We start from the raw sequence: 14,375 nt of genomic DNA on the forward strand, positions 1-14,375 counted from the left end.
TATGCAGCGGAACAGATTCCAGTGAGGGTTTTCCCAGAGAGGGGCACAATCTCCTCCAAGACAGCAGCACAATGTCTTCTCTGAGGAGAATGTCTGCACTGAAAATACTAAGTAAATAGCAAACAGTCCATCCATCGTTGTTCCTCTCACTCTTGGAATAGTAAAAAATAAACAAGTCAGCAGAATGCATTTAGCTTTCAGCCAAAATGAAAGTGTGTATCGACCTGCTGATTCATACGAATTTAATTTAATGAAGGAAAAATTAAGTGCATCCTTTAAGTTGTTTGCAGCACAACATATATTTATAAAGTTACACAAAGAATACCTGAAAGAAAAAAGAATATTCCTTGTTGTAACCACAAGTCCTTGTTGTAACCACAATTCATTGTAATTCTACTCAAGACAAAAATGTCATTAGTGTGATCGCTGTATTGTTTGTAACTATGGATTTCTGAACAGATGAATAAAAGGGCGGAAAATCAGACCACTGTTTCTACACACCGATCACTGCTGGTGCTTAAGAGATGGAATCTATGGCTTATGTAAATAACAGCACAACTTTTACATATTTCTTTACATATTTTTTCTCACTTAAACTCAAATGATAATCAATCTTCTCGCTATACTTACCAATTTTATCATACAACAATTAAAATGAAATGCAAATTATGTATACAGACAACAGAATGAAATTAACAAGTTATTAACTCTCAATTAAACTAATACATACTGCAAACTCACAGTAATTCCCAGCAGGGTTCTAGTCTCATCTTATGATGTCTGCATGTCACATGGAAGAATTAAGGCAAGTTTAGAAATGTGGAAGCTGTCGTCTTGTATATTTACTTTGTTCAGTAGTGAGGGGGTGGACAGACTATTATCGGAGATTTCCATGCAATGAATAGTTGTTTTCCTTCATGTCAGCTTCATAGTAAGTATGTAGGTGGAACAAACATGTCAGAAACAAAAATGAGTGTTTAAAAGAATACAAACAGTGGGTAGACCTCAAGGACGAGTGCATTTATAAAGATAATTCAAGTGGCTGACGTTTTCAAAGAAAAGTGTGATAAAGCTGATGATGACAGTTGGAAGATGATACCAGCCCAGATCGAATATGTTTTATACTGAAAAGCTCATTCAAATACAAACTGTTCCTGGAACAAAACTGCAACCGATAAGAAATTATCTGCATAGAAAGATGTTTTGTTCTGGGATAATAACGACAGCAGTACCTAAAGGCAGTATGATTGCTCCCAGGTGACACTGGAAGTTATTAAATTGTCACGGTGCACCCTGCTTTGGAGCTGAACACACTTGAACTGGCTGCCCACAGGACTGACTCACAGTTTATCTGCTCCATTTGTTTGACATCTTTACGACATAACGTATTAACACAACCTAATTTCATGTGAGCCTCAATGTCTTCTTTTGGCTGTCTCGCAGAAATCCTTCAGGGTTAGGTTAGGACTGCTGGGACATTTGTCTCGACCGAATTACACCAAGTGACATTTCTTTATGTTTTCTAATTCGAGTTTGCAAGAAAAGAACCTTCTCACTAAAGTTTAGAATAAAGTATCTGTGAGAATGATAGAAAAAAAAAAATTAAATTGAGATTTAAAAAAAAACAAAAACCCAGCATGGACCAGTATGGACGGTCATTAATTCAGGACATTGCGCCCAAGACAAAGTGGACAAGATTTTTTATTTTTTTTAAAAAGGAAATGTGCAGCACCATTTCTTATTATTTATCGCATGACAATAAGAGTTATGTGGTCTGTTATCTGAAGAAATCAGGGATGAAAAATCTATCAAATTAAGCAACTAATAGCTCCTTTAATGTCTGCACTCAGATGAGATTCCTGTCTAACAATATAACAAGTACCAGTCATATTCATCATACCACAAATATCAGCTCTTCATTTCTTTTTGAAAATGTTTTTATTTGATCTATAAATGATGATCAAAACATCTTCACCCTCACCAAAGAATCCAACTGTTTTGTACTGTTCACAGTGGCCCTGGGTCATTGGTGACCAGTGTGGAGGCAAAAACTGTTTGCTCTACGGTGAAGAAGTAAAGACAACAATAAGTCTTCTAAGATTTAAGGAATCTACGAGAGAACAATAAATCAAACTAGAATGAACAACCAGCAACAGTCAGCAATGATCATCAAACAGAGTCAGAGACCAAGTCTCACTATTCGGCCGGATAAGGTGCAGCCTCTTTCAACCACAGGGGTTATCAAGAGTCTGGACAACCCACTGATGCTAAGATCAGTCCTTTTATATAGTGTTGACCACGTACACATATTTGTCCTGACAAGTCAAATTCCATCTTAAGTACACAGAGCATGCTGGCACACCAAGTATTATTTGCTCAAGCTGTTCATGCAGTTATAACAGTTCTGGGAAAAACCAGGTGCTCACTAGACCTGCTCAAAAGTTGCATCTTTTAAAAAAGTTTTGTAAATCAGTAAAGTTTCAATCTATAATAATACAAATTAATTCTAAGAAAGCTGCTCTCATTCATATATTTTTCTAATTCTTTTGTGAGATGACTAAACATTCCAGAAAATGACACAAAAGTAGCCCATTAAGACTATGTGTCAACTTACTGTCATCTAAAGCGTTTCCAGAGAGTCACTTTACGCTGATAAAATCCTTTTAACCACAGCATCACCTGACAAAAATTGTGCATCTGTGCAGTGCATTTGCCTAGATTGATGTGTGCAATGATCTCCCACAGAGGAAGCTGGTGGAAAGAAGATGTCTGATTGAGTACATTAAAACATAATTCCCTCATGTGATCATATTGACCAAACCACACAGTCAATATGCAAAAAGTAAAGATTTCCCGTGCATTATCATAGAGTTCGGAACAAGTGCAATGACAGAGCAGGCTTTATCACAGAGTCTTTATCACATGGACAGTGTCATGGAGGGGCTAGAGAGCACTACTCTCATAGAATCCCAACATATTTCAGTGGGTTAGTTTAATTTCTAAAACACTCTAATTCCTAATTTGAAAAATTAACACATTAATAAAACAAAACTATTACTTCAACACGAAAAAAAATAAAGCCCACAAATACATTATGATCTGACCATGTAATTTGTTTTGCTTTGTTTGTTGGCTTTTTTAAAAATGAGGACCCAGATTTCATCTGAGGAAAGCCTTTAACAACAAGGGGTTCAACGATTTACAAAAACCTTCAGCATCTCTCAAGAGCCATCATGAAAGGGTGGGACACATGTTAGTCATGAAGACATGGGGTGAGTCATTTAAAATTCTCCTTGAGAAATAGCAGCAGGACTCTCGAACCAGTAACCAGCTATAAAAAGTAAGAAAAAAAGGCCCTGAACAATGACAAAATATTTAAAACAACGACATAAGATGCATTTTTTGTAATGAAGCTGTTTTTCAGTAGTTACATAATTACCTATTTCTCTATTAAATCTATCAAGTGTAATGCATTTGGTGCTTTAGGCATAAATACTCAGATTCCCTTTTGTAATGACATCTATGGAATGAAAATTAAAGTTATTTAGATTCCTGGCAGCATTACAAGATTGTGATCTTTGCATGTGAGGCTGCTATTTGTGATTAGCTGTTAATTGTTGAATTTCATATTCAGTGGTCTTTTTCCATAGGGAGGCTTGTCAACTTTACATTTTTATTCTTTGAGCTTAGATTCTCCTCATCTTTCAAAAAATGAATCTTTGACATTTTTTGATGGTGATGCATATTTGTGCATGTGTGTTGAGGTGTATTGATGGGAGACCCTAAATTTCAGAGGATCCTTGCAAGTCATGCAGCCCTATGGCACCAGAAAAAAAACAATATGTACAAACAGTACAATATGATAATGTTTACCAATAAATCTTAACCATCAGGTAATGAACCCCTCAATGGCAGCAGTCCTGATTAGAAAACATTCCTGCAAGGTACTTGTGCACACACCACAGAGCAATCAAAAAATTATATTAATTGCTGATACTCACATTTTGCTGGGAGATCATAGCCACAGGTGATCTTGGCTTTGCCGGTGTCACAGCCATTCAGTGAATTACACTCTTCATACAGACAGGAACCTGCCGCTTTGTGTATGCAGCCATCAACTGAAACACACACAAAACATGGTAAGGTCTACCTGAGGAGGAAAATGCAAAAGTAGGCACAACTACATATCTCAAACAAGCTGGGTTAATTAGCAGTTTGGGTGCTTTATCATGTGAAAAGAAACAAGCAAGAACCAGTTGATGATTTGCCAGCTTATTCTGGTAACAGAGTCTTTATGTTTAAAAAAAATCGCCTCCCTTGCTCTGGTTTTCCTCGTTGTAGGGAGGCTGAGTCTGCTGTAGTGTGCTGTGCCTGTTGCTGGTAAATATTGACAAGCTTAGGAATGAAATTAGCTAGGCTAGGATCTAATAACGCCTCCGCACATAGTGAAAATGAGACTGTTCTTCCTGTAATCCCTCTCATCTGTCAACAGCAATATAGAGTAAGATCATTAACTGTATTTTCTGCCTTGTTCCCGGAGGTGCATCTTTTACGGTTTGGATCTGTGTTCTGATTCTGTCGTGTTCCCCGTTGATGCGTGTGTCCTGGTTCTATAGAGACCCTGAGCTCCCACCCCCCTCTAAGGTTTTAATTTTACCAGGTTAAGGGCATGATACACTTGATTGATGGCACTTCTTACCCAAGAAGGCAGAGAGATAGAAATCCAAATTATCTGTCTCTGAAAGCCTGACATCCCTCCAAGAGCATGTTATCAATCACACTGAAACATCATAAAATCCTCCACGAGTTGTCCTGTAAAAATCCTCACAAAGCATGAGAGGATAACAGAGCCCGGAAGAGGAACAGAAGCACTTGGACAAACAGATGTGTCTTTTTTTCTTCCTATTTTCTTGGTTGAGAACTGACCAATGTGGGGGACGAGAATCTAAAGCTGGCTTCAACTCAAAGAACTAAAACAATGTTCATATATCCCTATGATGTTCGGAATTAATACAAAACGTGACTCCAATTAGTATCTTCATCTGTTCATGTTGAAAGCAAGGGCTAAGAAAAATAGAGTTATATACAATCTTAAAAAATGTTTATTTCTTTATGTCGTCAACAAAGACCAAATGTCTTTTGATGAAGGATTGTTCTTTTTTGAGCTCCTTTTAATTTCTCAGGGATGAGTCAAAAACAACAGCTGGGCGGAAGATTTTCTAACTCTATCAATCATCTTTAATGGACTGAGGGACAAGCAGTTGACAGAGAAGAATCCTGATAGCATTTTGAAAAAGTAACACGGGTCTGACAGTGATGTGGATATGTGGAGAGATTGCTGTGGTGACAATGAAAGCTACTTAACACAACACAGAGCAGATGTAGTGCTGGCTGTAGATTTGGCTTTTTTATAAGATCCCCTGTGCTCGCAAGACTGTCCATGACCATCAAAAACATTCATTTGCATCACAATTGCTTCTCAACATCTCTCAAACACGAATTGCTAAATGCAAAAGATTAAACTGAAAGCTCAAAAGCATTTTTGAATTTAGTTTTTAATTCATACACACACACACACACACACACACACACATACATATACACACACACATCAATCTAGCACCAGACTGATAAACTGGTGATGGCAAACCAACTAATTGTTATGGTGGTCTACAAACAAGCAAACTGCAGAAGAAGGCAGTAAGGATAGTTCCAGCAATTCCAAATAACAGCGACATCAAGAACAAGGAACATGCGGAGCTCAAAATGACTAATGGCTAGAATAGGAAGTCAAAAGGATGTGGAAAGTAACGGTAACATTGGTATCAGTAGTAATTGGAGCACTCAGGGCCGTGACCCTCAAACTGGGAGAATGGCTCCAACAGATCCCTGGAATAACATCAGAGATATCTGTCCAGAGAAGTGCAGTTCTAGGAGCAGCTGAGACACTAAGTTGAAAACTCAAGCTCTGATAGGTCCTGTGATAGAGGACCTGTGCTTGAAAGGGTGAACATCCACAAGAGGGGCAAGAGTTTTTTCTTTTTTTTCAACAAAGCTGGTGTTAAGATGCATCAATTCTAAAATAAGAGATAATATATATTGTGAGTATGATGCACTACCAATGTAAAAGTAATCAGCTTGTTCTTTTCATAATGAAAAATAAAAGTTTCTACAACTTGAAAGAAGGCAGGGAAATATCATCAATGCCTCCTTGGAACAGGAGCAAACTATCATCTTTTTATGGTTACCTAAAACCAGCTAGGTAAGGAAAAAGTAACACTGCCCTTCTCTAGTTTACAGTGTTCCCCGAGGAGCCCATTCTCCACAGACACACTCATCACCAGCGAGCATGGTTGATCTCTTACCTATAAGCACCTTAGGAACCCTGCCAGCAAAATCAAAAAGGGTCCTGTGCTTCATCTCAGTAGCTGAAGAAAAAGATTGTAGATAATAGCTTCAGCTTCCATTTTACTGCTATCCCTGTCCACCATGTTGCATAAGCTACTTTTTCTGATGATACTGAGTGTGTCACCGTGCATCTAGTGGCAGCAAGCCCCTAAAAGCCTGCAAACGTGTTCACAGTGCCTGGAAACAGAGAAAGAGATGCTGAACTGATATGGCTGCTGGCCAGAATCTTGGATGGTAGAGCTACAGATTTAATTTACCTTCTTTACCGGTGGAATTTAAGAGATGCATTGTGGGTAATAGGTGTGTTTATTGTCTGTGTGTCTGAGAAAGACATAAAGAGAGGGGGAAGGAAGCACGGAGACAGAGATAAGTTTCAAAATGCACTTTGTAATCTCAAATTCAATTGCAGAGCACACTCTGTGTGAGGCAAGCCAAACTTGATTGTGAATACTTTTTGTGTCCATTACTTAGGCAACTAAAAGCAGATCTGAGTTCCCATAAGTGGAGATATGACCCACATGCAATTTGACCATCAATTTATTTTCTCATTTAAGTTGGATCTCAGCATTATTCCCAGCAGATTTCAACATTATGTATGCCTGCAACATTACAGCCTCAGATTCTCATTAACCAAAAATGCCATTTACATTCACTTCAGAAAGGAGGACACGTCTTTTTACCCCCCAGTTGTTCAGAATGAAACATTGTGGCGTTGAAAACCATAGAATACATTTATTTTCTTAAAAGGCAATCATGTTTATAAGTGTTCTTGCTACTTCAGATAATATGTATATATAAATGTATTTATCAAGTGAACCCCCATATAGCAGCTGCACGCTTTAACCAAAATAGAAGTCAGCTTCATGCGTCTAATGAAGCTTTGTCATCATCAGTAAACCCGCGTGTTTGAGTCATCTTAAAAGGACTCCTTAAAGTCATTAAGCCTAGGTCCCCATTTCATTGTACTTAAATGCCATAATTACATTCAAATGTTAAATCGTCGTGCTGATGATGCACCTGCATCATAGCACTGAAACACCATCAAGACAGCCTCTTTCTCTCTTATCCCTGCTTTCAGACTGATACACATGTGAAGTCCTTTGATGAACATGTGTTCATCTATGTGATGCACAAGCTGAGGTGAGAAGTGCTATATTTCAACTCCCATTAAGATTTCCTCACAGAGGACATTTCATTTAACAGGCTTAATATTCAGACGGCAGCATCTGCTTCTGTCAAACCTACTACTGGGCTTCCTCAGCCCCTGCTGAAAAATATAACAGTTAATACCTCATCTATCTCCCCGTGCAGACTGCAACTGCTTTAGGCTGGGCCTATGTGGGACAAAACATTTATTCATCTTCTCTGAGTGCCTTGCTCAGAAAAACTTCCCAGAGCAGCCACTCCAGCAAGTCCACACAGCTAATGAAGATAACTCTGAGCAGAGGCTGGACAGTATCCCTCTGAACACATAAAGGAACAAAGGGGAGAGCAAGAGACAGAGGGACAGACATATTGAGAGAGACAAAGACGATAAGTGTGTGTGTGTGTGTGTGTGTATGTGTGTGTCTGTCTGTCTCAGTCTAGATCAGTTTGAATTAGTTACTCAGATGTAACCTTGGCTCCTGCCATTGTTGAAGACACCTCTGCCTTGTCCTCTCAAGGCTCAGTTCCCACATGAATGAGAGACTCAGCAAAGCTCTGCTTACTCTCCCCGGGCTTCTCCAAAGCAGCCTGAAAACCAAGAGCTTTCAATCGCTCCCTCAGACACAATGAATACCTGCTCTGCTCTCATTACAATACCCTGCTTTTCAGAAATAGTGTCAGCAGCAATTTTCTCTCCTAATTATTTTCCACTCCTCAGAGGGTTAGGTTCAGGACTGGAGCCAGAGGAGGCAGCACAGGGTGGGCAAGAAGAAGAGGGGGTGAGCTGGATTTTACCTGGCAGGATATGAAAGGAGTATGAATATCAGTCCCTAATCTACCAAAAGGGAATTGTCGTCTATAACAAGGTAGACCTAAACTTTAACCTATATGGCTACCTTTGTGGGCAAGGCAACTTGTCATGCAGAAAGGTTGGGGAATAGGAATCAAATCACAAATACTGTCCTATAAATACTGTACTGAGAGACTTGGTGTTTTACACAAAACCAAACACATTCTTGAAACTTTTGAGCCATATATTGCCTCTCACCTATTTTGCTGTCGTATCCATGGCAACAGCATATTTCCTCTCTCCTCCCAACACTTGCAGAGCTGTACACTTATCAAAGCCCCGCCACAAATCCACCTCTGTGATTTACACCATTTTCTATTCAACTAATTTCACTGAAGGAGATAATGACATGGATTAGTTGCTAATCAAGTGCCAATCAGAGATCTGGTTGAGCTAAATGTCAGGCGGAATATCGTGGAATAACCATTGTGGTTACTCCCTTGCGATACTGGATTATGTGTCCTAATCACAGTAATTTTGGATACGAACAGAAGCAAGATATCACTCTTCACCGCAACTGAGTCCCCAGGAAAGGATAATAATCTCCATTTTACCGATAATACCCCAGGTAAACAAGGGATTTGAGCTAATAGTGTGCACGGCAGATAGTCACAGACGTTACTCACTCTTGATTCCTCTGACCCAGCATGTAAGAGGGAACCAGACTGAATGACACAACAATCACTTCTAGTGGGAAGCCCTCTTTTACCATTACTGCCAATCAGCTCCAGGTTGAGAATATTTCAACAAAGGTTGAAAGCATTTTCTCTGAAACAGCATTAAGAAATAATTACAGCTTAAACTATTATAACATAAACTTTCAATGATGACAGTTTAATGTAGGAATTTAAACATTATTTAACGCAAACAGGCTAAATTTGAACCTCTAAATTACTTTAAAGTAAGGCAGTACGTATTAGGTTATCAATTTAAGGAGCATAGTTGCACCTCGCAGAAAAATTAGTCTTCAAACTTTCTGGACACTGCATCATGTAGTGAGGAATGAGTTTAGTGCATGTTAAGACATATTAATTCATTAGCTTGACAATAATTTAAAAGGAAATTAGTTTTTCAATTATTTTGCCATTCATTGGAATAATGTGAAGCTACTGAAATAACTCTGCACATCAGTATATTCATTATTAAATGGTATTCATACATCTTGAAACTAAATTTAAAAACACAAAATGGATTTGAGAAACTGAAGTTTAATGTATTAGGGAAACACTATCTTCATGCTGTAGTTCCCGGGCCGTAAAGGAATGCCAGGTTAAGTTACCGCAGCTCATCCGACACCATCATTGGAAGTCTGGAGTCTAACAGCTGCGGACGACTCGGTGCCAAACCCCAGCCGTGCTGAACTCCGAAGAACAGTGACGGCCGTGGCCCTCACATTTAAAGATGTTGTTTTAACAGTTTTGTGTTGACATTGTGGCAGTCATGGTCTGAGGCAGCTGAGTCCCTTTGTCCCCAGCAACTAAAATACACCCTCTGTATTCTTTACATGAAAGGCATGTTGTTTATTCTTCTTAACGCCAGATAGGTTGGCACCACTTTTGAGTGGTCTCATGCAGTGTGTCTTGAGTACGGGAAAGCTATCAAATACGTCATTACTTTTATTAATAAACTTGAGAATTGTTAATAAGCAGAGTGGTTTTCTCATTTTTACAGTGTACATGTCATAGCTATAATGATCTGTATTTTTGCAAAGTCCACTTTGGACACCAAAATGGATTCCAGTGGAGAGATGATGTTCTGCCTTTAACTGAGCTGCATTAATGGTGTAACAAAATTACTGGCTTGAACAGATGTATAAGTGACGAGCAAAATGGTATCACAATATAACTTTACAATTATATATAACTGTGTCTTTCGAGTCACCGTCTGCATTCTATGTCATAAATTGTGAACAAAGCTTACAGAGCGCTTACCTGCCTGATAGAAATCCACCATTTGCTTCCTCTATTACTCTCTGCCTGGGTCTCAGAACCTTTTATTTCTGAGTCTGAGGTTCACTAATAATCACAGATAAACACAAACCTTCTTTTACAGCTTCCTCTCCCTCCTTCAATATCACACTCATTTTTCACCTTTGACTCTTCATCCACTTTCTTATTACAAACAAGCACTCTGCCACTGAGGCTATTATCGCCTCGTCTCCCAGGTTAGATTACCTTTGGCACCCAAGCGTTACCCTTACTGTTGCGTGATGGGGTAAAGGAGAGTGTACACCAGATGATGTGAGAGACCAGTGCTTATGTCTATAATTGTTGGAGTAGGTACACATGTATTGTTTCTTGCTTTACAAGTAACCCTGATCATTAAAGTTTCTCTGAATTATTACACAACATAAACAAAAATCCTCAAATCATTACTTTCATGTCATAAATGCCAAATGGTTAAAGTCTTTGTGGAATAAAAACAAACAAAAAAAAGGTTTTACTAAGGCTTCCTTAGGCCCTGGGAGGAATCAAAGCATTTATGAACAATTTGAAAGATTATTAACCGGACCGACATAAATTACATGACAGCTAATTCCCTCCTGTAAGGGGTTCTGACATCAAAGAGATCTCACAAAGGGGTCTAACAGAGCCGTACGTCAATAGTACAAAGGTACTCAACATGTAACCCACCACCAGGAAGTATCTCACATCGATAAGCTTGCTCTCCATCTCAGTGGATGAAGGACAATTCTGTTACTGCAGAAGGTAAAAGAAATTTTTTTTTTTTTTTTTTAATTTCAAAACATAATCCCACTGCTGACTATTAAAGGCTTAATTTGGACTACACAAGAAAGTCAAACCTGGGTCAAAGCAGATGTGAACTATTGATTTGCTATATTCTTAAATGATGTCAATGCAGACCAACCACTTCCATCATTTTCCCGTCATTGAGAATTTAGCATATTTTGAATTACATTAAAGATACGAGTCTGAAACAATCAACAAGCAAGCAGAATTCCTGAAGCGGAGGAATATCTGGAATCAATAGAACAAATACACATTTTCCTCGAGACATAATTAAACATTGCCTCCTGAAGAAATTGACCTCTTTGAGAAGTTAGGCTAATAAGGGACACATAAATGTTGAGAAAACATGGCTAGAAAACACAGCCCCCGAGCAGATCCTGGCCAATTTCATCATAAATTACTTCCCTGCACAAAGTTCATCTTTTGAGTTACCCAAGAGAGCCTGCTGCATGCTGGTAAAGGATGACTTTACTAAGAACAACCTGGCTAGAGGTGAGAGTTGGAACAGAAGCACTTTGTTCAAAACCTGCAGTGCTCTAAGAAGCAACAACAGTAGACAGGACGAGACAAATGCATGTAATTATAGAGCAATCTGAATAGCCAGCGTTAAAGCTGGTTAGGAGAGAAAACAAGCATGGTTGCTCCTTCAGACTCTTGGATCTCTAGGCCAAACGCTCTGGCAAACCCGCAATTGCGGAAATGAAGAAAGATGGAGATTTTCAATGAAAGGCCACTGCTTTGAATTAGAATGCATGAACAGCTGTTACTATTATGCATGGTTCTTTGAGTTTGCTGGTACAACACACTTCTTCAGTAAAGCCTACAACCATGTACAATACATTAACATATTTAAAGCAGCACAAGATGCATGCCCAATTCAAAGAGTTGTGAAATTAACTGTCAACATAATTTTGTCGTTTTTGATCATTAGCATGAAAAAGTACAGGATGTGGATTTTTTTTTTTCAATTCCAACTCATTTCAGGTGATAAAGGACTCTGGCAGCAGGCTGCAGCACATTGACCATCCTGATTTTATTAGAAGCTTGATTTGTGTTAAATGTTTTTTAAAAAAATTTGTAATTGACTTTGAAAACTAAGTTGAACTTACCTTGGTTATATTATCTTGGTTAATACTAGTGCTCAACCATTGGTAGAAAGTAACATGGACTGTCATTTAAACCTAATGCCATGTTCCATTCATTACAAACAGTAGAGGAAGAAATGCGCAGTAAGGCTATTACATTTGACATTGTATGTTATCAATACCATCCATCATTTTCCATACCCGCTTAATCCAACTTAGGGTCGCAGGGGGGCTAGAGTCTATCCCAGCTGTCACTGGGCAGGAGGCAGGGTACACACTGCACATGTGAGTATGCGTCCACTACTTTTAATGTGCATTTACAGCTCTTTAATATAAACAGAAAAAAAGTAAAAACCCAAAACATTACATTGAAATGTAAGATTTGTAGGGGGAGTAAATTCAGTAAATAAATCACTCTGCATATGCAGCACAGACTGTAATGTTCATATAAGTTTTCATTTTACAGAGAGGAAAAATGAAGGCAGATGAAAACATCCCAAGATTAGACTTTTTCTAAATAATTACATAGCATAGACTCATATGTCATATTTTCATCACTAACCTGAGTGGTTTTTAATGTTTACGGTTTTATGGAATATAACTCCTGCTTACATCCCATTAAAATCTGGTAAATAAGTGTGCTGTATTTCAATGGAAACCTGAAATATTTTCACAAAAAATGCATTGATAAGACACAGATAATTAATATTATCAGAGTATAATTAATTACTTCTTTTTGACATGACACCAAAGGTTAGGGTGATATAGGGTGATATACCTCGCTGTAATGAGAGGTAGTCCCAGAGCCATTTCAACCGAGGTTTAAAATGTGACATTTTGCTCTTGCAAAAAAACATAAGTAAATTTCATTAATGTATGGCAAATATATACATTATAATAACAAAGAAAAATATATGAAAAAAAATGGAATAACGAAAGTGAGCACAAAAATACTCAATCAGATGCAGTTTTTGTTAATCAACTAAAATATATCAAGTACAAGATAAAGCTACATATGAAAATGTTCAAAAAATGTTTATAAATGTAGAGTTTTCACCAAATGTTTGCTTTACAGGAGGTAGCCTGAGAAATCAGGCGTAAAACATGTGCCAAATGAATGACGCGTGATCGACTCGCTGTGGCGAGCCCTGATAAAGGAAGAGGCCGAAAGAAGAAGAAGAAGAAGAAGATGACTAAATTAAGGTTAAAGGGATGTTTTGCTTTACTTGAAGTGGCATTGTGTGATGTACTTATGAGCAGCGAGTGTCTTAACCACAGCACACAGCAGTCCGAACGCTCTCTAGTTGGAGAATCAGGGATCGGGGTTGATGAATGTACCAAGCTAGCAGCTGCTCAAAATTAAGACAGAAGTAGAGAGTATTCTCACCATTTAAACAACTCAAAACTCAGACTTATAACAGTTCGACAGAACACTGTATTGTTGGTTTCTCCATTAGTTCACTTAGGCACCATATTTTCATATATCTTGTGTAGGAAGTGCGTAGTTGCCCTCGATGATTGCTTATGGTTGCGCACTACCTGCAAAACACATCCTTTAGAAAATATAGTACCCATGTAATTACTTGACTGAGGGTAAAGTGAAGCGTTATAAAAATCCACAGTTCATTATGTTAGAGCAGCTTTATTTTCTTTCCCCTGTTTCAGTAGCTGCTAACTTGGCTCACATATCAACCCTCTTCCTGTTTTTCCAAACTAAAACCAGTCTAACTGCTGTCTACTGCACATGGGACACTGACTACTCATAAGTACAACAACCAACCTCACTTTAAAAAGGGAAGAACAAAAACCCTGACATATCACCTTAAACCTCAAAATGGATACATTCGTAACTGTCTGTCTTATGGTGACACTGTGCACACGATCATTGAAATAAGTGAAAGTAAAAATAAAGAAAATCTGCTGGTGGGTACAAACTTATACTCAATCTTTTATGTTTGTATTTCATTTCATATCATGTAAAGATATTTCAGAAATTAATTGATTTGTGATATTCAAAAAGTTGTACATTGGCTTCCGAAGTATAAAAATCTAAACTAATGAAGTTGATATTTTAATGAATCTTACGCTGTTTCATTCATAACAAAAACATGATAACAGGGATCAATTTAATCATAT

General features: G+C 38.1%; 1 protein-coding gene across 4 annotated transcripts in view; it reads right to left on the reverse strand.

Moving 5' to 3' along the window:
* macrod2 (mono-ADP ribosylhydrolase 2) overlaps window positions 1-14,375 on the reverse strand; it is a 374,142-nt gene that overhangs the window by 210,811 nt on the left and 148,956 nt on the right. For all 4 annotated transcript variants that reach the window (XM_072391251.1, XM_072391250.1, XM_072391249.1 and 1 more), the window contains exon 5: window positions 4,002-4,118. In XM_072391251.1, coding sequence (XP_072247352.1) covers window positions 4,002-4,118 — 117 coding nt within the window. The remainder of the gene's footprint in view (window positions 1-4,001; window positions 4,119-14,375) is intronic.

This window comes from Leuresthes tenuis, unplaced genomic scaffold, assembly GCF_036924035.1.
Source record: "Leuresthes tenuis unplaced genomic scaffold, fLeuTen1.0.hap1 SCAF_8, whole genome shotgun sequence".
NCBI lineage: Eukaryota > Metazoa > Chordata > Actinopteri > Atheriniformes > Atherinopsidae > Leuresthes > Leuresthes tenuis.